The 24,042-nt window shown below is 42.4% G+C and overlaps 1 protein-coding gene across 3 annotated transcripts in view; it reads left to right on the forward strand.

Moving 5' to 3' along the window:
• The window catches only part of fig4a (FIG4 phosphoinositide 5-phosphatase a), a 234,962-nt gene that overhangs the window by 63,838 nt on the left and 147,082 nt on the right, over positions 1 to 24,042 (forward strand). For all 3 annotated transcript variants that reach the window (XM_072499995.1, XM_072499997.1, XM_072499996.1), the window contains exons 7-14: positions 1,477 to 1,625; positions 3,357 to 3,491; positions 7,215 to 7,315; positions 7,453 to 7,615; positions 8,219 to 8,316; positions 15,192 to 15,325; positions 17,191 to 17,307; positions 22,175 to 22,220. In XM_072499995.1, coding sequence (XP_072356096.1) covers positions 1,477 to 1,625; positions 3,357 to 3,491; positions 7,215 to 7,315; positions 7,453 to 7,615; positions 8,219 to 8,316; positions 15,192 to 15,325; positions 17,191 to 17,307; positions 22,175 to 22,220 — 943 coding nt within the window. The remainder of the gene's footprint in view (positions 1 to 1,476; positions 1,626 to 3,356; positions 3,492 to 7,214; positions 7,316 to 7,452; positions 7,616 to 8,218; positions 8,317 to 15,191; positions 15,326 to 17,190; positions 17,308 to 22,174; positions 22,221 to 24,042) is intronic.

Raw genomic sequence — 24,042 nt, forward strand, 5'->3', positions numbered from 1 at the left:
CAGGAGTTCCCAGGACAAACATCTTCAGCTGCTTCATCCATGACCTCCTTTCCATCATAAAGTCAGAAGTGTGATATTTTCTGAAAACTGAACAATGTTCAGCACCATGTCAGATACTGAAGCAGTCCCTGTCCAAACGCAGGAAGACCTGGACAATCCATGCTTGGGTTGACAAGTGGCAAGTAACATTTGCGTCAACACAAGTGGTAGGCAATGACCATCTCCTACAAGGGAGGATCTAAGCATCGTCCCTTGACATTCAGTGGCATTACCATTGCTGAATCCCCTGTATTTACAATTGACCAGAAGCAGAACTGGACTAGCCTATAAATACTGTGGTTACAAGAGCAGGTCAAAGGCTAGGAATCCTGTAGCAAGTAACTCACTTGACTCCCCAAAGCCTGTCCACCATCTACAAGGTGCAGTCAGGAGTGTGATGGAATAGTCTCCACTTGCCTGGATGAGTGCAGCTCCAATAGCACCCTAGAAGCTCAACACTATCCAGGATAAAGCAGCCTGCTTGATTGTTGTCCCTTACACAAACATTCAATCCCTCCACCACTGATGAACAAAAGACGAGGGCTGCAGATACCTGGGAACACCACCACCTAGAAGTTGCCCTCAAGTCACTCCCCACCCTGACTTGGAAATATATCACTGTTCCTTCACTGTCGCTAGGTCAAAATCCTCGAATTTCCTCCCTAACAACACTAGGTGTACCTACAAGTCAGGTACTAGTGATTCAATGCAGCTCACCACCAATTAGGGATGGGCAATAAATGCTGGCCCCACATCTTGTTGATTTTTAAAATAAATATTGGGCCAGGGTGCTTCAGCATACGAGAGAACGGCAATGAAGAGTAAAGTTTTAGCTACCTGTTTTACAGTCATGAATGCAACTATTGATCCTATCCTTTAAGAGACTATATATGACTGGGTATATTTACAAAAATTAATTACCTAGCCTGATGAGGAATTATTTGTGTTGAATTAGGGTAAAGTCACATCTCCACTGTTGCAAATTTTAAAAATGTTTGAAACTGGATACGTAATCCAGAGCTAATGCTCTGGGGACACTGGTGAAAATCTCAATATGGCAATGGATGGAATTTAATTAATAAAAAATGAATATAAAGCTAGTCTCAGTAATGGTGACCATGACAACTAGCATCAGTTGTTGTAAATACCCATCTAGCTACTAGGGAATGAAATCTTCCTGGTCTGGCCTACATGTGACTCCAGATCCACAGCAATGTGGTTGACTCTTGTTAAGTCACTCAGTTCAACGGCAGTTAGGGATCGGCAGTTAATACTGGCCTAATCAGCCACACCTGTATCTCTTGAAATAATTTTTTTAAATGAAAGAAAATGGGTGGCTTTTGTAGTTTTAAGAAAAATGGCAACCCTTTTCCCCATGTTACAATGTGCCTTTTGCCTATGAAAAGAAAAAAAATTATGCTATTTTTCTTTTTATAGCTATAGCTACGATCTGACTCATTCCCTTCAGTTCAATCTTACACAATTGAAAATTCCCAGTGAAGGATTGAAAAGTGAAACCTTTGGACATGGTCGGCAGGAAAGCTTTGACATCTTTGAGGATGAGGGTGTCACTCATGCTGGAAGTGGTGAGCATTAAACATGATAGATGCAGGTGTTTGTTGAAGGATGATTTAAGTTGGCCAAAAGAGAGAGATGCATGGTTGTCTGCCCCTTTTCTCCTGTAGCCCTTTTTCATAATGTGAATGGGTTAAGAGAACCTAAATGAGAGTGTTTACATTTCCAGATTTAATTTCATATTCACATTCAGAATGACTAGAAAATGCACATAACCCCCCAGCAGATCTATTTACAGCAAATAGAACCATTTTAAATTAGAATAATTTTTAATGAATGACAATATGAACATTTTTTTACAGGTGCCAGACTTAAATGTTTTGCTTAAAGATTTGAATTTAAAATGATATATGATTGAAATCTGATACTTCCTAAGTATTAACAAAATGAATTTATTATTTGAGTCAGAACTTGGGAGCTCTAAGTAGAAGCTAGATATTTTTGAGAGATAAACACTCGCTTTGCTGTTGCATCTCCAAGTAAACCTTACAAAGCTGGAAACTGATGATTTGCCTACTATGTTTGTAAATACTTATGTCCAGAAATGCACTGCTGAAAACATGTGGTATCCAACTGTTTATCCTTCCATTACTCAGAAGTCCATTCCATTTAATGATAACTTGGTAAAAAAAGAAAAGATTAATTACAACTTGCCTCACCTTGCCTTCAACATTAAGTTTACTAGGGCTGCCTATCCTTCATAACTTCATCCTTAGTTGTTTTCACTGCACTCATTGAATAATTCTTACATCTATTTTATTTCTTTAAATGCTCTGTACTTTTCACTTGATTCAACAGCTACTGTCCAAGCCAATGTACCCTCAAGTACTGCCATACAAAACTGACTACGTTCAACTTTTTGCTGTTTGGTATATTGTATGAAAAATAATGTATGTTCATCTTCAAAACCATAGTTGTAGAATATAATTTGTACAATGTTAAATACCTTGGGCTGTTTCTGATAGATTGAGATACTATACACCGTCCAGGACAAAGCAGCCCGCTTGATTGTTCCCCCTTCCACAAACATTAAAACCTCCACCGCCGACGAACAGTGACAGCCGTGTGTACCATCTACAAGATGCACTGCAGTAACTTCCCAAGGTTCATCAGACAACACCTTCCAAACCCAGGACCACTACCATGTAGAAGGACAAGAGCAGCAGATAGCTGGGAACCCCACCACCTGGAGGTTCCCCTCCAAGTCACTCACCACCCTGACATGGAAATATATCGCCGTTCCTTCACCGTCGCTGGGGCAACATTCTGGAACTCCCTCCCTAACAACATAGTCTCTCAAGGACTGCAGCGGTTCAAGAAGGCAACCTACCACCACCTTCTGAAGGGCAACTAGGGATGGGCAATAAATGCTGGCCTAACCAGTGATGCCCACATCTCGTAAATGAATTTTTTAAAAGTGCAAGTTTGTTTTCCTAGTAACTAATAGCACTTTCTGAAGTTGGGGCAGTAATTGTATTGGATATTTTTATTTACTAAAATAGAAAGCAAGCTCACAGCTGCTTTAAGGAAAGCCATGCCTCTTTTGGGACCATAACTTGAAAATTCTGTATCGCTCCTCCTGCTGCTGATCTATGTCCTCCAGAACCATTGTTCAGATGCCAGGTTATCCTTGACCAAAACCACCCAGATGATCAGCTGATAACGTATACTATTTTAAATGTATGATATTATTCATTTTTATGATCTAATGTTTAAGGTGACAAAATATTTATCATTTTCAGCTCCTGGATACTATGGCATTCTGAATGAGCCCTATCTCAAATATGCTTGGAACAGTTACATCTTAGAAAAAGTCAAAGCTACTGTCCATCATAACTGGTTGTTGTATATTATTCATGGATTCTGTGGTCAATCAAGTATCCTTTTTAATGATTCCATTACTATATGCTAAAATATATTTTAAAAATTCTCTTCTGTTGGGACCTAATCAATAACATCTTAGCCAGACCTCCCTGTACTTACAGGTATATGGTGTGGTTTGAAAAAGTCCTTGGTTGGTCTATAAAGTATAAATAGAACCAGAAACATTGTGGAGAGAGAGAAAAACTTTAAATCAGTTAGCTTAACATCAGTAGGCACAAAAATACTTAATGGGAAGCCACCTAATTTTGTAAAAAATACTCAATGGGAAGCCAGAGGCATTAAGTGATATTTAATAAGGGCAATTAATATAATAGCTAAAGGGTTATGGTATAGTATCAATGTTAGCTTGTTAAAATCAGGAGGTGATTGATCCATTTGGATCTAACTAGAACAGAATTCCACAAAATAAAGTTATACTCCATGTAATTAAAGCAAAATTAAGAACCCAACCACGACATTAATTTTGCAAAATGCAATCATATAATTAATTTTATACGAGGACCAGGGAAATTCAGCAGAGTCCTGTCTATTATAGACGCTTTGCACAAAATTAAGTTTACATTACTCAAATGAACCAAAAGATGATATTTCTGATCATCAAATCTTTCTTTGTATCAAGTTGTGAAGCTAAATGACCAAATGACTGTAGAAGTCAAAAAGGACTGAATAAATTAACTTAAGCAACAGCAAGAGAGATGATCTAGGATAAATGCAAAGCAATGCATATCAAACTTGGAAACATCAGACCAAGTGCTGTTTGTTTATCCATTGACAAAAATTGAAAATACAGTTGAAATGGCATTGACGAGTCAATAATTGTATGTATTGTGTGCCTATTATGAAAATAACAAACATGCAACCAACAAATTTTGCCTAAATATCAGAAAATACATTTCAAAAAATAATAAACGATGGAGAAGTATCTTGAAACATGTTCAGGACATCCAAGGGTAACCCATAAATGTAAATAACACCTGCACTTGATCTCCAAGTTAGTTATCTGCAAACTGTATAATCGATTGCTTTGGGCACTTGTGCCAGTATAAGTTTTTTTTTAGAAAACACCATTTGAATCCATTTGATCAAAGCAAAGTTCTGCCTCCAATCTTCCAGGAGTTTGAAATTATGGATAATTTAGATCGAAACTAGGTGAATTTAAAATAGGTTATGTGTCTGCATTTGAGATTTTGGGGGTGTCTTTCAAACAAGTCTGGTGCTATCTTAATATTTTAAAAATGAAACCATAATAACTTGTCCCTATGTAGCATCTTTAACTTGGTAAAACATCCCACGCACCCCACATGAGGAATGTCAAACAAAATTGGATACTGAGCAACGTTACAGTATTGGGACCTAGTAAAAGAGGTTGATTTTCAGCAGTATCTTGGAAGAGAGAGACAGATCGAGGCAGAGAAGTTTAGGGAGGGAATTATGCACCTTCAGGCCTGAGCAAGAGAAGATCATACTGCCTTTCGACTCTTCTCTTTTCAATAAAAGTATGACTGATCTTCTGCTTCCAATGCACTTTTCCACCCTATCGCCATATTTTGTGATTCCTTTAGTGTCCAAAATCTGTTGTTCTCTACGTTTTATATAGCCCACATCTGAGGATCCATAGCCCTCTGGAGAAGAGAATTCCAAAGATCCTCAACCTCCTAAGTAACAAAATTTCTCATCTCAGCCCAAACGGCCAACCCATATCCGAAAACTATGACACCTGGTTTTTGGCTCCTCCAGACAGGAAAAATTGCCTCAACAACTAGTCTGCTAAATTCACTAAGTTTCAATGATGAAATTGGATTGGATTAGATTGGATTTGTTTATTGTCACATGTACCGAGGTACAGTGAAAAGTATTTTTCTGCGAGAAGCTCAACAGATCATTAAGTACACGAGAAGAAAAGGGAATAAAATAAAATACATAATAGGGCAACACAAGGTATACAATGTAACTACATAAACACTGGCATTGGATGAAGCATACAGGGGTGTAGTGTTAATGAGGTCAGTCCATAAGAGGGTCATTTAGGAGTCTGGTGACAGTGGGGAAGAAGCTGTTTTTGAGTCTCTTCGTGCGTGTTCTCGGACTTCTGTATCTCCTGCCCGATGGAAGAAGTTGGAAGAGTGAGTATGCCGGGTGGGAGGGATCTTTGATTATGCTGCCCGCTTTCCCCAGGCAGCGGGAGGTGCAGATGGAGTCAATGGATGGGAGGCAGGTTTGTGTGATGGACTGGCCGGTGTTCACGACTCTCTGAAGTTTCTTGCGGTCCTGGGCCGAGCAGTTGCCATACCAGGCTGTGATGCAGCCCGATAGGGTGCTTTCTATGGTGCATCTGTAAAAGTTGGTAAGGGTCAATGTGGACATACCGAATTTCCTTAGTTTCCTGAGGAAGTATAGGCGCTGTTGTGCTTTCTTGGTGGTAGCGTTGACGTGGGTGGACCAGGACAGATTTTTGGAGATGTGCCCCCTAGGAATTTGAAACTGCTAACCATCTCCACCTCGGCCCCGTTGATGCTGACAGGGGTGTGTACAGTACTTTGCTTCCTGAAGTCAATTACCAGCTCTTTAGTTTTGCTGGCATTGAGGGAGAGATTGTTGTCACTACACCACTCCACTAGGTTCTCTATCCCCCTCCTGTATTCGGACTCATCATTATTCGAGATCCGGCCCACTATGGTCGTATTGTCAGCAAACTTGTAGATGGAGTTGGAACCAAGTTTTGCCACGTAGTCGTGTGTGTACAGGGAGTAGAGTAGGGGGCTAAGTACGCAGCCTTGCGGGGTGCCGGTGTTGAGGACTATTGTGGAGGAGGTGTTGTTGTTCATTCTTACTGATTGTGGTCTGTTGGTCAGAAAATCGAGGATCCAGTTGCAGAGTGGGGAGCCAAGTCCTAGGTTTTGGAGCTTTGATATGAGCTTGGCTGGGATTATGGTGTTGAAGGCGGAGCTGTAGTCAATAAATAGGAGTCTAATGTAGGAGTCCTTGTTTTTGAGATGCTCTAGGGATGAGTGTAGGGCCAGGGAAATGGTGTCTGATGTGGACCGGTTGCAGTGGTATGCGAATTGCAGTGGGTCAAGGCGTTCTGGGAGTATGGAGGTGATGCGCTTCATGATCAACCTCTCGAAGCACTTCATTACGACTGAAGTCAGGGCCACTGGTCGGTAGTCATTGAGGCACGTTGCCTGGTTCTTCTTTGGTACCGGTATGATGGTGGTCTTCTTGAAGCAGGTGGGGACCTCGGAGTGGAGTAGGGACAGGTTAAAGAGGTCTGTGAATACCTCTGCCAGCTGGTCCGCGCAGGCTCTGAGTGCACAACAATTACTTCTCATTCCTCTAAATTCCACAAGAAGTAGGACCAGAAATAGGCCATTTGGCTCTTTGAGCCTGCTCCATTGCTGATCTACTTTAATGACACAATTTCCCCCTTCACATGAGTTCTTCATTTTCTATTTTGATCTCTGACTTGAATATACTCAACACCTGGGCATCTAATCTCAGTCCATCTGCTCAATTGCTCTTCACCGAACACCACCTCCTCCCAGGACACAACAGTTTTATAACAACAAATTCTGACACGAAAACATAATGAAGAATTGTGATAGCAGGACGTATGGCTTGTGAACAGAAAGCTTGTGCCCTATCCAAGATTTTTAATCCATGTAGGATAATGTTGTTTTCTGCTCATCGTGCTCATTGCACCTTAACTTAAATGCCAGAACTGTTGATCTATGGCAGACCAGTTTACGTTACTTTGATAGCCAGAAGATCCTGTAAGTTTGCTGGAACACGTTTCCTGAAAAGAGGTGCAAATTGTGAGGTATACACAACAATGCCAACATCTGTGTTCAAATTAAAGATTTTGGAAACAAATAAAATAATGTGAATTGGCAATAACTGCTGGACTTGCCAGCGTCGCCCGTTGTCTGTAACTTTGTCTGTCTTTCACTTTCCCAGGGAGATGTGGCCAATGAAGTTGAGACTGAACAGATAATTCATGATGCTTCTGTGATGTCCTTTTCTGCTGGAAGTTATTCTTCCTATGTACAGGTTCGAGGTTCTGTTCCACTCTACTGGTCTCAGGACATTTCAACTATGATGCCCAAGCCACCTATTACATGCAAGTGTTGAAGAATTCTATTTATATCTCACTTTGCTAAACCAAACATTTTAGCTTTTGTATTTTTTCTTATTTGTTACTCAAATATGGGAGATGTAGGTGTAGAAGCCAAGTAGGCCAAGTTGCATTTCTTGCCTATCTCTAATTGCACTTATTGCAGATTTTGTGAACCTCCTGTATTGGTTGTGCTCCCACAATGTTATTAGATAACAAATTCAAGAATATTACCTCGTAATTACCTGATTTAAGTCTTTCTGATTCATACGCTGGTCTTTCTGAGAGCAGTAAAGTATTTGGTCCAATGCAGGATAGACAAACTGGTTCCAATAGATTTTTTGGACCTATCCCGTCAAAATTTATAGTTTCCAATCTATAGTTTCCAAAAAGATAGTATGCTTCTTTGAAAGCTACATTATATCCAGGAATGTAAGTGAACATTGCCTCACTAATGTTTATTACAAAGTTCGTTATGGGCTGATATGCTTAGACAATTTTTCCTTTGGGGGAAGTTTGTATATGATGGGTAATTTTTATTGTATTCAAGTTCTATTCCCACTTCCATTTTTTTTTTACTATGATGCATTTCATTCTATTTTCTCATAGTGGACCAGGCAGATCCGTTTGCCCATGTGGCAGCTCTTCACTTTGACCAGATGTTCCAAAGGTTTGGCACCCCAATTATTATCCTGAATCTAGTTAAGGTGAGCTTGTCATTCATGTTTTTGAAAATATGTCTGAGTATATATTGGTGTAACCAAAAATCGACTGCGATTCTCCCACTTTCTTCCTCTTTCATCTCCCAATTTTATTTCCTCCTCCAGATACTTGTGTTGTGATAGTATCAATTGAGAATCAATGGGTTGTTTGATCTAATGGCATTATCATTTCCCCTACATGCAATTTGCAACTCTGACCTTTTTGGGTAAAGTCTTAAATGAAAGGTATTACTTATCTTAAAAGGCTCATAGTTTTGACACCAAAGTGGCCAGTCAGGTTTATCTTTAGGTTGTAGCTATAGTATTTTCTTCAAATACTGAGCTAAAAGCTAAAGTCCCCAGGTTGAATGAGAGTATTTGAGTAGATCAAAGTAATGATAGTAACATTCCTGCCGCACAAGTGCCAGAAAATAACTCTCTCCATCAAGAAATAGCCTAACTATTCCCCTTAACATTCAACTACAGGGATGGTGCAGGCGGGAGGGATTCAGATTTCTGGATAACTGGGGCTCTTTCTGGGGAAGGTGGGACCTCTACAGACAGGATGGTCTACATCTGAACCTGAGGGGCACAAATATCCTGGGGGGGAGATTTGTTAGTGCTCTTTGGGGGGGTTTAAACTAATGCAGCAGGGGCATGGAAACCTGGATTGTAGTTTTAGGGTAAGGGAGAATGAGAGTATAGAGGTCAGGAGCACAGATTTGACGTCGCAGGAGGGGGCAGTGTTCAGGTAGGTGGTTTGAAGTGTGTCTACTTCAATGCCAGGAGTATACGAAACAAGGTAGGGGAACTGGCAGCATGGGTTGGTACCTGGGACTTCGATGTTGTGGCCATTTCGGAGACATGGATAGAGCAGGGACAGGAATGGATGTTGCAGGTTCCGGGGTTTAGGTGTTTTAGTAAGCTCAGAGAAGGAGGCAAAAGAGGGGGAGGTGTGGCGCTGCTAGTCAAGAGCAGTATTACGGTGGCAGAGAGGATGCTAGATGGGGACTCTTCTTCCGAGGTAGTATGGGCTGAAGTTAGAAACAGGAAAGGAGAGGTCACCCTGTTGGGAGTTTTTTATAGGCCTCCTAATAGTTCTAGGGATGTAGAGGAAAGGATGGCGAAGATGATTCTGGATAAGAGCGAAAGTAACAGGGTAGTTATTATGGGAGACTTTAACTTTCCAAATATTGACTGGAAAAGATATAGTTCGAGTACAATAGATGGGTCGTTTTTTGTACAGTGTGTGCAGGAGGGTTTCCTGAAACAATATGTTGACAGGCCAACAAGAGGCGAGGCCACGTTGGATTTGGTTTTGGGTAATGAACCAGGCCAGGTGTTGGATTTGGAGGTAGGACAGCACTTTGGGGACAGTGACCACAATTCGGTGACGTTTACGTTAATGATGGAAAGGGATAAGTATACACCGCAGGGCAAGAGTTATAGCTGGGGGAAGGGCAATTATGATGCCATTAGACGTGACTTGGGGGGGGATAAGGTGGAGAAGTAGGCTGCAAGTGTTGGGCACACTGGATAAGTGGGGCTTGTTCAAGGATCAGCTACTGCGTGTTCTTGATAAGTATGTACCGGTCAGACAGGGAGGAAGGCATCGAGCGAGGGAACCGTGGTTTACCAAGGAAGTGGAATCTCTTGTTAAGAGGAAGAAGGAGGCCTATGTGAAGATGAGGTGTGAAGTTTCAGTTGGGGCGATGGATAGTTACAAGGTAGCGAGGAAGGATCTAAAGAGAGAGCTAAGACGAGCAAGGAGGGGACATGAGAAGTATTTGGCAGGAAGGATCAAGGAAAACCCTAAAGCTTTCTATAGGTATGTCAGGAATAAGCGAATGACTAGGGAAAGAGTAGGACCAGTCAAGGACAGGGATGGGAAATTGTGTGTGGCATCTGAAGAGCTAGGCGAGATACTAAATGAATATTTTTCGTCAGTATTCACTCAGGAAAAAGATAATGTTGTGGAGGAGAATGCTGAGCCCCAGGCTAATAGAATAGATGGCATTGAGGTACGTAGGGAAGAGGTGTTGGCAATTCTGGACAGGCTGAAAATAGATAAGTCCCCGGGACCTGATGGGATTTATCCTAGGATTCTCTGGGAGGCCAGGGAAGAGATTGCTGGACCTTTGGCTTTGATTTTTATGTCATCATTGGCTACAGGAATAGTGCCAGAGGACTGGAGGACAGCAAATGTGGTCCCTTTGTTCAAAAAGGGGAGCAGAGACAACCCCGGCAACTATAGACCGGTGAGCCTCACGTCTGTAGTGGGTAAAGTCTTGGAGGGGATTATAAGAGACAAGATTTATAATCATCTGGATAGGAATAATATGATCAGGGATAGTCAGCATGGCTTTGTGAAGGGTAGGTCATGCCTCACAAACCTTATTGAGTTCCTTGAGAAGGTGACTGAACAGGTAGATGAGGGTAGAGCAGTTGATGTGGTGTATATGGATTTCAGCAAAGCGTTTGATAAGGTTCCCCACGGTAGGCTATTGCAGAAAATACGGAGGCTGGGGATTGAGGGTGATTTAGAGATGTGGATCAGAAATTGGCTAGCTGAAAGAAGACAGAGGGTGGTGGTTGATGGGAAATGTTCAGAATGGAGTACAGTCACAAGTGGAGTACCACAAGGATCTGTTCTGGGGCCGTTGCTGTTTGTCATTTTTATAAATGACCTAGAGGAAGGCGCAGAAGGGTGGGTGAGTAAATTTGCAGACGATACTAAAGTCGGTGGTGTTGTTGATAGTGTGGAAGGATGTAGCAGGTTACAGAGGGATATAGATAAGCTGCAGAGCTGGGCTGAGAGGTGGCAAATGGAGTTTAATGTAGAGAAGTGTGAGGTGATTCACTTTGGAAGGAATAACAGGAATGCGGAATATTTGGCTAATGGTAAAGTTCTTGAAAGTGTGGATGAGCAGAGGGATCTAGGTGTCTATGTACATAGATCCCTGAAAGTTGCCACCCAGGTTGATAGGGTTGTGAAGAAGGCCTATGGAGTGTTGGCCTTTATTGGTAGAGGGATTGAGTTCCGGAGTCGGGAGGTCATGTTGCAGCTGTACAGAACTCTGGTACGGCCGCATTTGGAGTATTGCGTACAGTTCTGGTCACCGCATTATAGGAAGGACGTGGAGGCTTTGGAGCGGGTGCAGAGGAGATTTACCAGGATGTTGCCTGGTATGGAGGGAAAATCTTATGAGGAAAGGCTGATGGACTTGAGGTTGTTTTCGTTGGAGAGAAGAAGGTTAAGAGGAGACTTAATAGAGGCATACAAAATGATCGGGGTTGGATAGGGTGGACAGTGAGAGCCTTCTCCCGCGGATGGAAATGGCTGGCACGAGGGGACATAACTTTAAACTGAGGGGTGATAGATATAGGACAGAGGTCAGAGGTAGGTTCTTTACGCAAAGAGTAGTGAGGCCGTGGAATGCCCTACCTGCTACAGTAGTGAACTCGCCAACATTGAGGGCATTTAAAAGTTTATTGGATAAACATATGGATGATAATGGCATAGTGTAGGATAGATGGCTTTTGTTTCGGTGCAACATCGTGGGCCGAAGGGCCTGTACTGCGCTGTATTGTTCTATGTTCTATGTTCATTATCATGTTGAATCCCCCACCATAAACATAATATTGACCAGAGGCCTAACTGGACCAGCTCCATAAATACGGTGGCCGCAAGAGTAGGTCAGAGGCCGTGAATTCTGCAGCGAGTAAGTCACTTAGTGAGCAGCTCACCATCAGTTTCTCAAGAGCAATTAAGGATGGGCCTAGGTAGGGCAATTAAGGATGGGCTCTTTTGGAGGGTCAGTGCAGACTTGATGGGCCGAATGGTCTCCTTCTGCACTGTAGATATTCTATGATTGTATGATGATGGGCCAGAAATGCTGGCATAGCCATGGATAACAACATTTTGTGAAAGAATAAAATAAGATGCCATGAAACACCTGCATGTCTCCTCCAAGCCACACATTCTGACTTGGATCAGTTTTACTGTTCCTTTTATAGTCGATGAGTCTAAATCCTGGAAAACACTCCTTAACAATGCTGGTATGCTCTTACCATATTAGTCGCAATAATTCAAGTAGGTGGCTCATTACACCCTTCTCAAAAGCATGTAAATATTGGCAGCAAATACTGATGCAGCTCACATACATGAACAAATAAACAAAATCCAGCTATCAGTAAAAGGGATGGGGCTAAAATTAAAACCTTTTGAGTACTAAAATTCCCAAATAAAAGGAAAATACAGGAATAATTCAACATATTGGCTGGTATCTGGTGGGGTCGTGAGTGGTGGTGTGGGATGTGGAGATAGATTACAAATTTAGGTGAGCTATTCATCAGACTTGAAATAGTTGTAGCAACTTGTGTGTTTTCTTTACATGCGTATGAAAATGTCAGACAAGAGAAGACCTGCTGGTCCATCCAGCCTGTTCCACACAACTGTGATGACTTGCACATCACAATGCGAAGACTCCCTAACTATCTGGAACCGTGTAATCTTCTGGAAGTTACAACGACCCAGATAACAATCCAGGCCAATTAGCGGGAAGAAAACTGGTAACTTCTTCTCTGACCTCTTGGGAAATCCAAGACAGTCCACATGATCACATTGGCCCAGATTTATGTTTTCTGATATCTGCCTCTTCTAGAATTTGATCTCTGCCTCAGGCAAACACTGAGTAATTTGTGCTTGAAGGAATAAACTGAATCGGCATCCATTGCATGGGCCAACCGTCTATTCCACAAATCCATTCTCTTCTTGGAAAAGAAACGCCTAAAACTCAACCTAATTTTTCCTTTGCATAATGTTTATGCATGTCACTTGGTCCTCCCTAACCTAGTTGATGTAAATCTAGTCCCTTCATTATGCTATAATTCTCAAATCAAAACATCCCAAGGCTTTAGCTGTAAAGAAAAGCTTATTGAGCCCATCTGTGCAATGTGTTTTAATCTAGAAATTAATCTGCACCCTTTCCAAAGCCTCAAAATCTCCATCATGTGAGGAGACCAAACCGGGCACCTTATTCCTAAGCAAAGTATTGTACAATTATGAAAAGTAGCATTCTCTTTTATATATTGAATTGTTTTGTGATTGTTCCCAGGAACCTTATTCACTTTAGCTATCGCTTTACAGCATTGACAGCATTTAGAGATTGATGCACTGAAGCATCAACATCTATTTATTTCACTTGCATGTAAGTTTAGTTTAGTTTAGTATTTGACTTTCTTAAATGTCACAGGCCAAGTCCCCCAGCAGGTGAAGATCTGTTTGTTGAGTTTAGCGTTCTCCAATCCATTTCTCATATCTCTTCGATTCATCCCTCATCTCCTAGATTTTATCATATGCTGGTAGAGCATAAATCCTTATTGCATTTTAAAAATACATAGTTATGCACTTTAATTGCTGTAACCTGCAGAACTACAGGTCAAGAAATGGGAAGTGGGATTGGGATGAATAGCCATTTTTCTGTTGGCACAGACAATGGGCCGAATGGCCTCCTTCTATTATTGTTATTCTGTTATTATCAAATATATTGGAAAATATTACAGTCCCATCTAGCTTGCATTATCTACTAGCTGTAACTATATTTGTGAAATTAGAGGATGGAAGAAGGGAAAGGAATCAATTGTGCGTTGATTAACAGTAGCCTTGAGCAATTGATGTTAGCTATTTGTTAAAAGGTTTCTGAATTGTGTCACTACTCAATTTTTACTTACACTTGTCACAATCCGTGGACTATGTTGGCTGTTAATTGAGGTAATGCATGAAAATGAACGTTGATCTTGCAGTACTTTCTCTTAGGTTGAAAGAATGTATGTAAGAAAGTTTACTGGTATTACAGAAACATACAAGTAAGCAGAAGATGGTCAGGAGCAAATGTCTTTTTGAAAATATAGCCTGTTAAGTGGAGAAATAAAATTAATGTTATGGAAATATATAATGCTTGCAGGTAGGGTGGCTATAATTGTTGGAAGGTGAGTAACATTTCAAGGATAGAAAAATATCAGACAGTTGAGTAATGTGTAGATGAAGGTTTGTTGTGTGACTAAGAAGCACCATGCGCTCCAATGTTGAAAATGTGGTGAACCTCAAGTCGATGCTGGATTAGTTTGTGTCAAAAAAAAAAGGCAATATTTCAATCAATAACATTTCCAGCAGAACTCTTCGTATTTTGGGCAAAAAATGTATTTGATGACTAGATTTAAATTGACTTTTCTTAACTTTTTGGTAAAAGTTCATGCTGCAGCTACTTATTCTTAAAGATCTTCCATTGATATATTGGAGGAGCATTGTTAGCTCATCATTCCAGGAAGAATCTTGGTTAAATTGCTGGCAGAGCTGCTGGAAGAGTTGTAATGCTCAAAGTATAATTAGATTTGTTATACTCATTACACAGGGATATCTGTGTATAATTTAATGCAGTGTGCAATTAGAATAGAAGAGAAAGTCATCCATGCCTATAGAGAAGATTAACTGCAGAGTTGACGACAATTGAATCAGGATTGCTAGATCATTGATTAGATTGTGGGAAAATTGTGGCACGTTTATTCAGTGATTCAGTACAATTTATTCAGCTTATTTCATGCCAGTAATAAAGTCAAATGTGTGAATCAGAGGTTGTCTGTTTCCCTCCATGTGGTTTTTGTATTGAGAAAATCAGACACTTCCAATCAGCTATTAGGCCAAAAGAATTGCATGATTTTCTGAATTACAATCAGTCCAAAATTTTAAAAATCCTTTGCATGCAAATAATTTTATTAACGTTTTTAAGTACTGATTTTGTAAATGCTCTTAAATGTTTGCATTTTGATTTATCTCTTATTATTAAGTAATGTAATTTTCAAAGTAACATATTTCTGTTTAGAAACGTGAGAAAAGAAAACATGAGAGGATTCTGAGTGAAGCATTGCTTTCTGCCATTACATACCTGAACCAATTTCTACCACCAGAATGTTTCATTCATTACATTGCATGGGACATGGCCAAATACACAAAACGGTGAATATATTTACTATATTCTGGTTGGAGATCATACAAAACAAGTTTTAAATTCATTTCTGGTCACTTCGAGTGTCTGATCTTGCATGTCTTGGCAAATTCTGTTTTTTTTTTTTAGTATCGATCTTATCAGAATAACTACTTTCGTACATTTAAATACATGGAATTTTATGTACTATTATATAATGCTTATAGTTTGTTTTTGTGACATGGTGTCACTTAGTCCCCGAATCTCGGGTTTGAATTTAAGCAAAATGACCAACACCTCCCCCCATCTGCTACATGGGTACACCTACATGCCCCAGTTAGGGCAGCACGGTAGCATCGTGGTTAGCGCAATTGCTTCACAGCTCCAGGGCCCCAGGTTCGATTCCCGGCTGGGTAACTGTCTGTGCGGAGTCTGCACGTTCTCCCTGTGTCTGCGTGGGTTTCCTCCAGGTCCTCCGGTTTAATTTCACAAGTCCCAAAAGACGTGCTGTTAGGTAATTTGGATATTATGAATTGTCCCTCAGTGTACCTGAACAGGGGCAGGAATGTCGTGACTAGGGGATTTTCACAGTAACTTCATTGCAGTGTTAATGTAAGCCTAACTTGTGACAATAAAGATTATTATTATTAATAAACAAAAAACACCGCAAATAATTTGTACAATATTGAGCAATAGTAAAGTAGTTCACAATCTTCACAGACCATTTCAAAATCCAAACTGTCCTGCCAAATCTTTACATAAATATATAGAAACATCGAAGATGGGTGCAGGCAGAGGCCATTCCGCCCTTCGAGCCTGCTCTGCCATTCGTCACGATCGTCCAACTCAATTGCCTAATCCTGTTTTCTCCACATAACCCTTGATCCCATTCGCCTCAACAGAGTACAGAAGTACATAAGTAACATTCACCGCCCTCTGCTATCTTTCTTTAGATAGTAACTGGCATGCATCAGCATCCTTAGTCAACAAGCAATCTGTAATTGCAATTATTTTATGGCGACGCAGTGGCACCGTGATTAGCACTGCTGCCTCAGCGCCATGGATCCGGGTTCATTTCCCACCTTGATTGTGTGGGGATTGCACTTTCTCCCCATGTCTGCATGGGATTCCTGCGGGTGCTCCGTTTCCTCCCACGGTCCAAAGATATGCAAGTTGGGTGGATTGGCCATGATAAAAATTGCCCTAGTGTCCAGGGAGGTGCAAGTTAGGTGGAGTTGAGGAGATCGGGCTTGCTGCAAACTATCCATGCTAAATTGCCCGTAGTGTCCATAGGGGTTGGGAGGAGTTATAGGGTTGCGGGGATAGGGTGGAAGTGAGGGTTTATTGTGGGTCGGTGCAGACTCGATGGGCCGAATGGCCTCCTTCTTCACTATGTTCTATGTAATCTAATCTTCTAAGGGCAGCTCGGTAACATGGTGGTTAGCACAATTGCTTCACAGCTCCAGGGTCCCAGGTTCGATTCCCGGCTTGGGTTACTGTTTGTGCGGAGTCTGCACATCCTCCCAGTGTGTGCGTGGGTTTCCTCCGGGTGCTCCGGTTTCCTCCCACAGTCCAAAGATGTGCAGGTTAGGTGATTGGCCATGCTAAAATTGCCCTTAGTGTCTAAAATTGCCCTTAATGTTGGGTGGGGTTACTGGGTTATGGGGATAGGGTGGAGGTGTGGGCTTGGGTAGGGTGCTCTTTCAAAGAGCTGGTGCAGACTCGATGGGCCGAATGGCCTCCTGCACTGTAGATTCTATGATCCTCAACCTATCGATGAAGAAAATTTAATATAAAAATAGGCATTCTTCACCCTTGAATGCATAATTATTTAATGCTGCTGTTTTAGAAGAAATGAATAAATACAGCTTTCAAACAATAACTCCTCTGTTTTTAGTAAATTGTGCAATGTCTTGGATCGGCTGAGCATAATTGCAGAGGATGTTGTGAGAAGAACAGGCTTCTTTGTAAATCGGCCTGATTTTTATCGTAACACTTTACGGCCAGGTGAAAGGTAAGACAAAGTGAATAATAGTTCAAAGCTATTAGTTAGATACCAACAAGCTCAATAAAGGTAGATATATAAGGTTATTGGTTGTGAAAAGATTGTTTCATACAATTATCTGTGAATTATACGGTACATAATTTATTTTAAGATCCACATTTTCCTTGTATTAAAATACTTTATTAATTTAGATTGAACCACAATTGGTTGCGTTAAGTGGCACATATATACAAAGAACAGTACAGCACAGGAACATGCCCTTCGGCCCTCCAAGCCTGTGCCGATCACGTGTCCTACCTAGACCAACTGCCTGTATCTGTCTACCCCGTCTGCTCATGTGTCGATCTAGATAAGTCTTAAAGGTCGCTAATGTATCTGCCTCAACCACCTCACTTGACAGTGCATTCCAGGCCACCACCACACTCTGTATATAAAGAAAAAAAAAACTTCCCCCGCTCATCTCCACTGAACCTTTCCCCCTCACCTTGAACTTGTGCATCCTTATAATTGTCATTTCCGCCCTCGGGAAAAAAAATCTCCAACTGTTCACCCAATCTATACCCCTAATAATTTTATAAACTTCTATCAGGTCGCCTCTCATCCTGTCTTTCTAGGGAGAACAATCCCAGTTTATTCAATCTCTCCTCATAGCTAATACCCTCCAACCCAGGCAACATCCTGGTAAACCTTTTCTGTATTCTCCAAAGCCTGCACATCCTTCTGGTGGTGACCGAATTGGACACAGTATTCCAAATGTGGCCAAACCAATGTTCTATATAACTAACATAATTTGCGAGTTTTTATACTCAATGTTCCGTCTGATGAAGGCAGCATACCATATGCTTTCTTTACCACCATTTCCACCTGTGCTGTCACTTTTAAGGATCTGTGGACCTGCACACCCAGATCTCTCTGTGTCTCTATGCTCCTGATGGTCCTCCCATTTATTTTATAGCTCCCACCTGAATTGGATCTACCAAAATGCATCACCTCACATTTGTCCGGGTTAAATTCCATCTGCCATTTCTCCACCCAATTTTGCAGCCTATCTATATCCTGCTGTATTCTCTGACAATCTTCATCACTACTCTCAACTCCTGCAAATCTTAGTATCATCCACAAACTTGCTAATCAGACCAGCTACCTTTTCTTCCAAGTAATTTATTATATTACAAACATCAGAGTTCTCAGTATTGATCCCTGCGGAACACCACTAGTTACAGACCTCCATTCGGAAAAACACCCTTCCACTGCTACCCTCTGTCTTCTATGGCCAAGCCAGTTCTGAATCCATCCAGCTCGTTCACCCCTGACCCCATGTGATTTAAACTTTTGCACCAACCTGCCATGAGGGACTTTGTCAAATGCTTTACTAAAGTCCATGTAGACAACATCCACAACCCTTCCCTCGTCAATCATTTTTGTCACGTCCTCAAAAAACACCGTTAAATTAGTGCGATATGACCTCCCTCATACAAAACCATGCTGCCTGTCGCTACAAAACCATGTTGCCTATCGCTAATAAGACCTTTCACTTCCAAATGTGCATAGATCCTATCTGAGAATCTATTCCAACAATTTAACTATCACTGACCACAAACTCACTGGCCTATAATTATCCAGGTTATCCTTGTTACCCTTCTTAAATAACGGTACACCATTGGCTATCCTCCAATCCTCTGGGACCTCACCTGTGGCCAACGAGGAAACAAAGATTTCTGTTAGAGGCCCAGTGATTTCAACTCTTGTCTCCCTCCATAATCTGGGATAGATGCCATCTGTCCCTGGGGATTTGTCTCGCTTAATGCTTTTTAACACACCTAACACTTCCTCCCTCGTAACAATATGTTCTAAAGTGTTTATATATCCCTCTGAGACACCACCGATCAATGTGTCCCTCCTTTGTGAATACCGATGCAAAGTACTTATTAAGGATCTCCCCCACTTCCTTTGGTTCTATAACTTCCCTCCTTTGTCTTTGAGTGGACCAACTCTTTCTCTAGCTACCCTCTTGTTCCTAATATAAGTATACAATGCCTTGAGATTCTCCTGAATCCTGTCTGCCATGGACATTTTGTGGCCCTTTTTGCCTTCCTAAGTCCCTGTTTGAGCTCTTTTCTACTTTCCCTGTATTCTTCAAGTGCTTCATCTGTTTTTAGTTGCCTGGACCTCATGTAAGCATTCTTTTTCTTTTTGACTAGACTTGCAATTTCCCTGGTCATCCACGGTTCCTGAATCCTGCCTTTCCTTTTCATCAGCACAAGCCTGTCCTGCACTCCCATCAAATGTTCCTTAAAAGACTCCCACATGCCAAATGTGGATTTACCTTCAAACAGCCTCTCCCAAACAGCAGCCTCCAAATCCTGCCTAATCTGTAGTTAGCCTTCCCCCAATTTAAGCCTCGTCCTTTTCCATGAGTATCCGAAAGCTTACGGAATTGTGGTCACTGTTCGCCACACGTTCCCCCACTGCAACTTTGATGACCTGATCGGGCTCGTTCCCTAGTACTAGGTCCAGTATAGCTCCCTCTCAAGTAGAACTATCCACATATTGTTCCAAAAAACCTTTTTGTGAGTTCTATCCATAGTGTCTCGTTACTTGATTCTTCCAAGATGTCCTCACTCTGTACAGCTGTAAAATGTTCTCTAACCAGTATTGCAACTTCCCCTCTGTCTCGCCTAAAACGCCTATATCCCGGAATATTTCGCTGCCAGTCCTGTCCCTTTTTTAACTCTCCGTTACCGCAACCACATCCAAGTACCGCGCATGAATCAAAGCTTTTAAGTTCATCTGCCTTACCTGTTATACTCCCGTGCATTGAAACAGATGCACTCCAGATCTCCAAGCCCACTGAATTTGACCTCCCCCAGCCTGCCCTTCCTCTTAGACAGCCTGGCCCTGGTACCATGCTCATGCCCAGTCTCTATACTTGCTGGATTACTGTTCTGATTTCCACCCCCTGCCACATTCGTTTAATCCCACCCAAACCATACTAGCAAACCTCCCAGCCAGGATATTGGTGCCCCAATTCACGTGTAACCCGTCCTTCTTGTACAGGCACCACCTTCCCTGGAAGACATCTCAATGATCAAAAAAACTAAAGCCGTCCAGTTCTTTAGCCACATTCAGGTGCACTATCTCCCTGTTCCTAGATTCGCTAGCGCGTGGCACGGAGAGTAATCCTGAGATTACTACCCTAGAGGTCCTGCTTTTTAATCTTCTACCTAACTCCCTAAATTGCCATTGCAGGACCTCCCTACTCTTTCTACCCATGTCATTCATGCTAATGTGGAAAATGACCCCTGTCTGATTTCCGTCCCGTTTTCGGATGCTTTGTATCCGCTCAGAGACATCCAGGACCCTGGAACCAGGGAGGCAAACTACCATCCTGGAGTCCCTTTCGCAGGCACAGAAGCTCCTATCTGTGCCCCTGACTATGAATCCTCTACCACTTTTGCTTTTCTACGCTTTGTAGCAGGACTAGCCGTGGTGCCTCCGTTCTGGCCGCTGCTGCTGCTGCCCCCTGATGGACCTTCCCCTTCATCAGTATCCAAAATGGCATACTTGTTAGATAGGGGGATAGCCATAGGGGTTTCCTGCACTGTCTGCCTACCCCGTCTGGCGGTCACCCATCTATCGTCCTGAACCTTGGGTGTGACCACATCTCTGTAGCTATTATCTATAACAATTAATTGTGCTCCCTCTGTGATTCCAGCTGCTGCTCTAACAGGTCCACAAGTTCGGTAAGCATCTGCAACTGAATGCACTTCCCACAGATGTAGTCCTCAAGGACACTTGAAAGTGGCAATGAGTGCCCCACATCGTGCAGGAGTAGAACACAACCACGCCAATTGACCTCTCTCTCCCTCTGTTGGTTGTTAGATTAAAATCTTAAATACTAGTTAGGCCCTTAATAAAAATTTACTGCTGCTGCTTTCACGAATAGGTCCGCCAAAATTAATGTGTCTCCTGGTTAGTACCGGTTGTTAGAAAATATTAAATCTAGCTTGCTATCCTCTAGTAAGTGTGAGAAGAAAAAGAAAACAAAACTCTTACCGTACAAAATGTAGCTCAGAATCTACTCTGGTGTGCCTAGGAATGAAAGTGTTAAAGACATGAGTCACCTGATATATACAAAACTAACGTCTTCCCATCCTGCACTCCGGATTTCTCCCGCTCAGCTCCGCTCCCGACGTGAACGACTTGACTACCTCACCAATCGGCCTTCTCCCTTGTCATCATCTGCAGCAGGGCAAGGCCACTCACTTGAGATTTCAGAGAGACAAATCAAGGGATAAAGAGCACCACCTCCCACCCAGCCTCAAATTCCCACCTAGCTTCAAATTCCCAGCTCCCAAACTCACTCTCCGATGTGTCTCACTCTGGATGTGTTTTTTCTGTCAGTGGTTAGCACTGTTTCTTCACAGCCCAGGTTCGATTCCTGGCTTGGGTAACTGTCTGTGCGGAGTCTGCACGTTCGCCCTGTGCCTGTGTGGGTTTCCTCCGGGTGCTCCAGTTTTGTCCCATAAGTCCCAAAAGACGTGCTGTTAGGTGAATTTGGACATCCTGAATTCTCCCTCCGTGTTTCCGAACAGGCGCCGAGTGTGGCAACTCGGGGCTTGTCACAGTAACTTCATTGCAGTGTTAATATAAGCCTACTTTTGAAATAATCCTTATTGTCAAGTGTCCCCTTGACCCCTTGCGCCCTCTAATTACGCATTCTTCACTCCGTCATCATCTTCACATTGCAGTCACAGTCCCTCGCTTTGCAATGTTTAAAGTCACTTTCCAAATGTGTACAACATTGTTGTTTTTTCTTTCTCGCTCTCATTCACTCTCTCATTCAGTTTTTCTCTTCCTTTTTTCTTTCTTGCAGATGGGATGAACTTGGTGGATGTATTCACAATACTTGTCGCTTACAGGTAATGTAATAGTTTTGTGCCATCACAAAGGTATGAGCAAAAAGCTGCAGCCGGGACCGTTCTGAACAAACAAACAAAGAACAAAGAAATGTACAGCACAGGAACAGGCCCTTCGGCCCTCCAAGCCCGTGCCGACCATACTGCCCGACTAAACTACAATCTTCTACACTTCCTGGGTCCGTATCCTATTCCCATCCTATTCATATATTTGTCAAGATGCCCCTTAAATGTCCCTATCGTCCCTGCTTCCACTACCTCCTCCGGTAGTGAGTTCCAGGCACCCACTACCCTCTGCGTAAAAAACTTGCCTCGTACATCTACTCTAAACCTTGCCCCTCTCACCTTAAACCTATGCCCCCTAGTAATTGACCCCTCTACCCTGGGGAAAAGCCTCTGACTATCCACTCTGTCTATGCCCCTCATAATTTTGTATACCTCTATCAGGTCACCCCTCAACCTCCTTCGTTCCAGTGAGAACAAACCGAGTTTATTCAATCGCTCCTCATAGCTAATGCCCTCCATACCAGGCAACATTCTGGTAAATCTCTTCTGCACCCTCTCTAAAGCCTCCACATCCTTCTGGTAGTGTGGCGACCAGAATTGAACACTATACTCCAAGTGTGGCCTAACTAAGGTTCTATACAGCTGCAACATGACTTGCCAATTCTTATACTCAATGCCCCGGCCAATGAAGGCAAGCCTGCCGTATGCCTTCTTGACTACCTTCTCCACCTGTGTTGCCCCTTTCAATGACCTGTGGACCTGTACTCCTAGATCTCTTTGACTTTCAATACTCTTGAGGGTTCTACCATTCACTGTATATTCCCTACCTGCATTAGCCCTTCCAAAATGCATTACCTCACATTTGTCCGGATTAAAGTCCATCTGCCATCTCTCTGCCCAAGTCTCCAGACAATCTAAATCCTGCTGTATCCTCAGACAGTCCTCATCGCTATCCGCAATTCCACCAACCTTTGTGTCGTCTGCAAACTTACTAATCAGACCAGTTACATTTTCCTCCAAATCATTTATATATACTACAAACAGCAAAGGTCCCAACACTGATCCCTGTGGAACACCACTGGTCACAGCCCTCCAATTAGAAAAGCATCCCTCCATTGCTACCCTCTGCCTTCTATGGCCTAGCCAGTTCTGTATCCACCTTGCCAGTTCACCCCTGATCCCATGTGACTTCACCTTTTGTACTAGCCTACCATGAGGGACCTTGTCAAAGGCCTTACTGAAGTCCATATAGACAACATCTACTGCCCTACCTGCATCAATCATCTTAGTGACCTCCTCGAAAAACTCTATCAAGTTAGTGAGACACGACCTCCCCTTCACAAAACCGTGCTGCCTCTCACTAATACGTCCATTTGCTTCCAAATGGGAGTAGATCCTGTCTCGAAGAATTCTCTCCAGTAATTTCCCTACCACTGAAGTAAGGCTCACCGGCCTGTAGTTCCCGGGATTATCCTTGCTACCCTTCTTAAACAGAGGAACAACATTGGCTATTCTCCAGTCCTCCGGGACATCCCCTGAAGACAGCGAGGATCCAAAGATTTCTGTCAAGGCCTCAGCAATTTCCTCTCCAGCCTCCTTCAGTATTCTGGGGTAGATCCCATCAGGCCCTGGGGACTTATCTACCTTAATATTTTTTAAGACACCCAACACCTCGTCTTTTTGGATCACAATGTGACCCAGGCTATCTACACCCCCTTCTCCAGACTCAACATCTACCAATTCCTTCTCTTTGGTGAATACTGATGCAAAGTATTCATTTAGTACCTCGCCCATTTCCTCTGGCTCCACACATAGATTC

Source organism: Scyliorhinus torazame, chromosome 4, assembly GCF_047496885.1.
Source record: "Scyliorhinus torazame isolate Kashiwa2021f chromosome 4, sScyTor2.1, whole genome shotgun sequence".
In the NCBI taxonomy this organism is placed as follows: domain Eukaryota; kingdom Metazoa; phylum Chordata; class Chondrichthyes; order Carcharhiniformes; family Scyliorhinidae; genus Scyliorhinus; species Scyliorhinus torazame.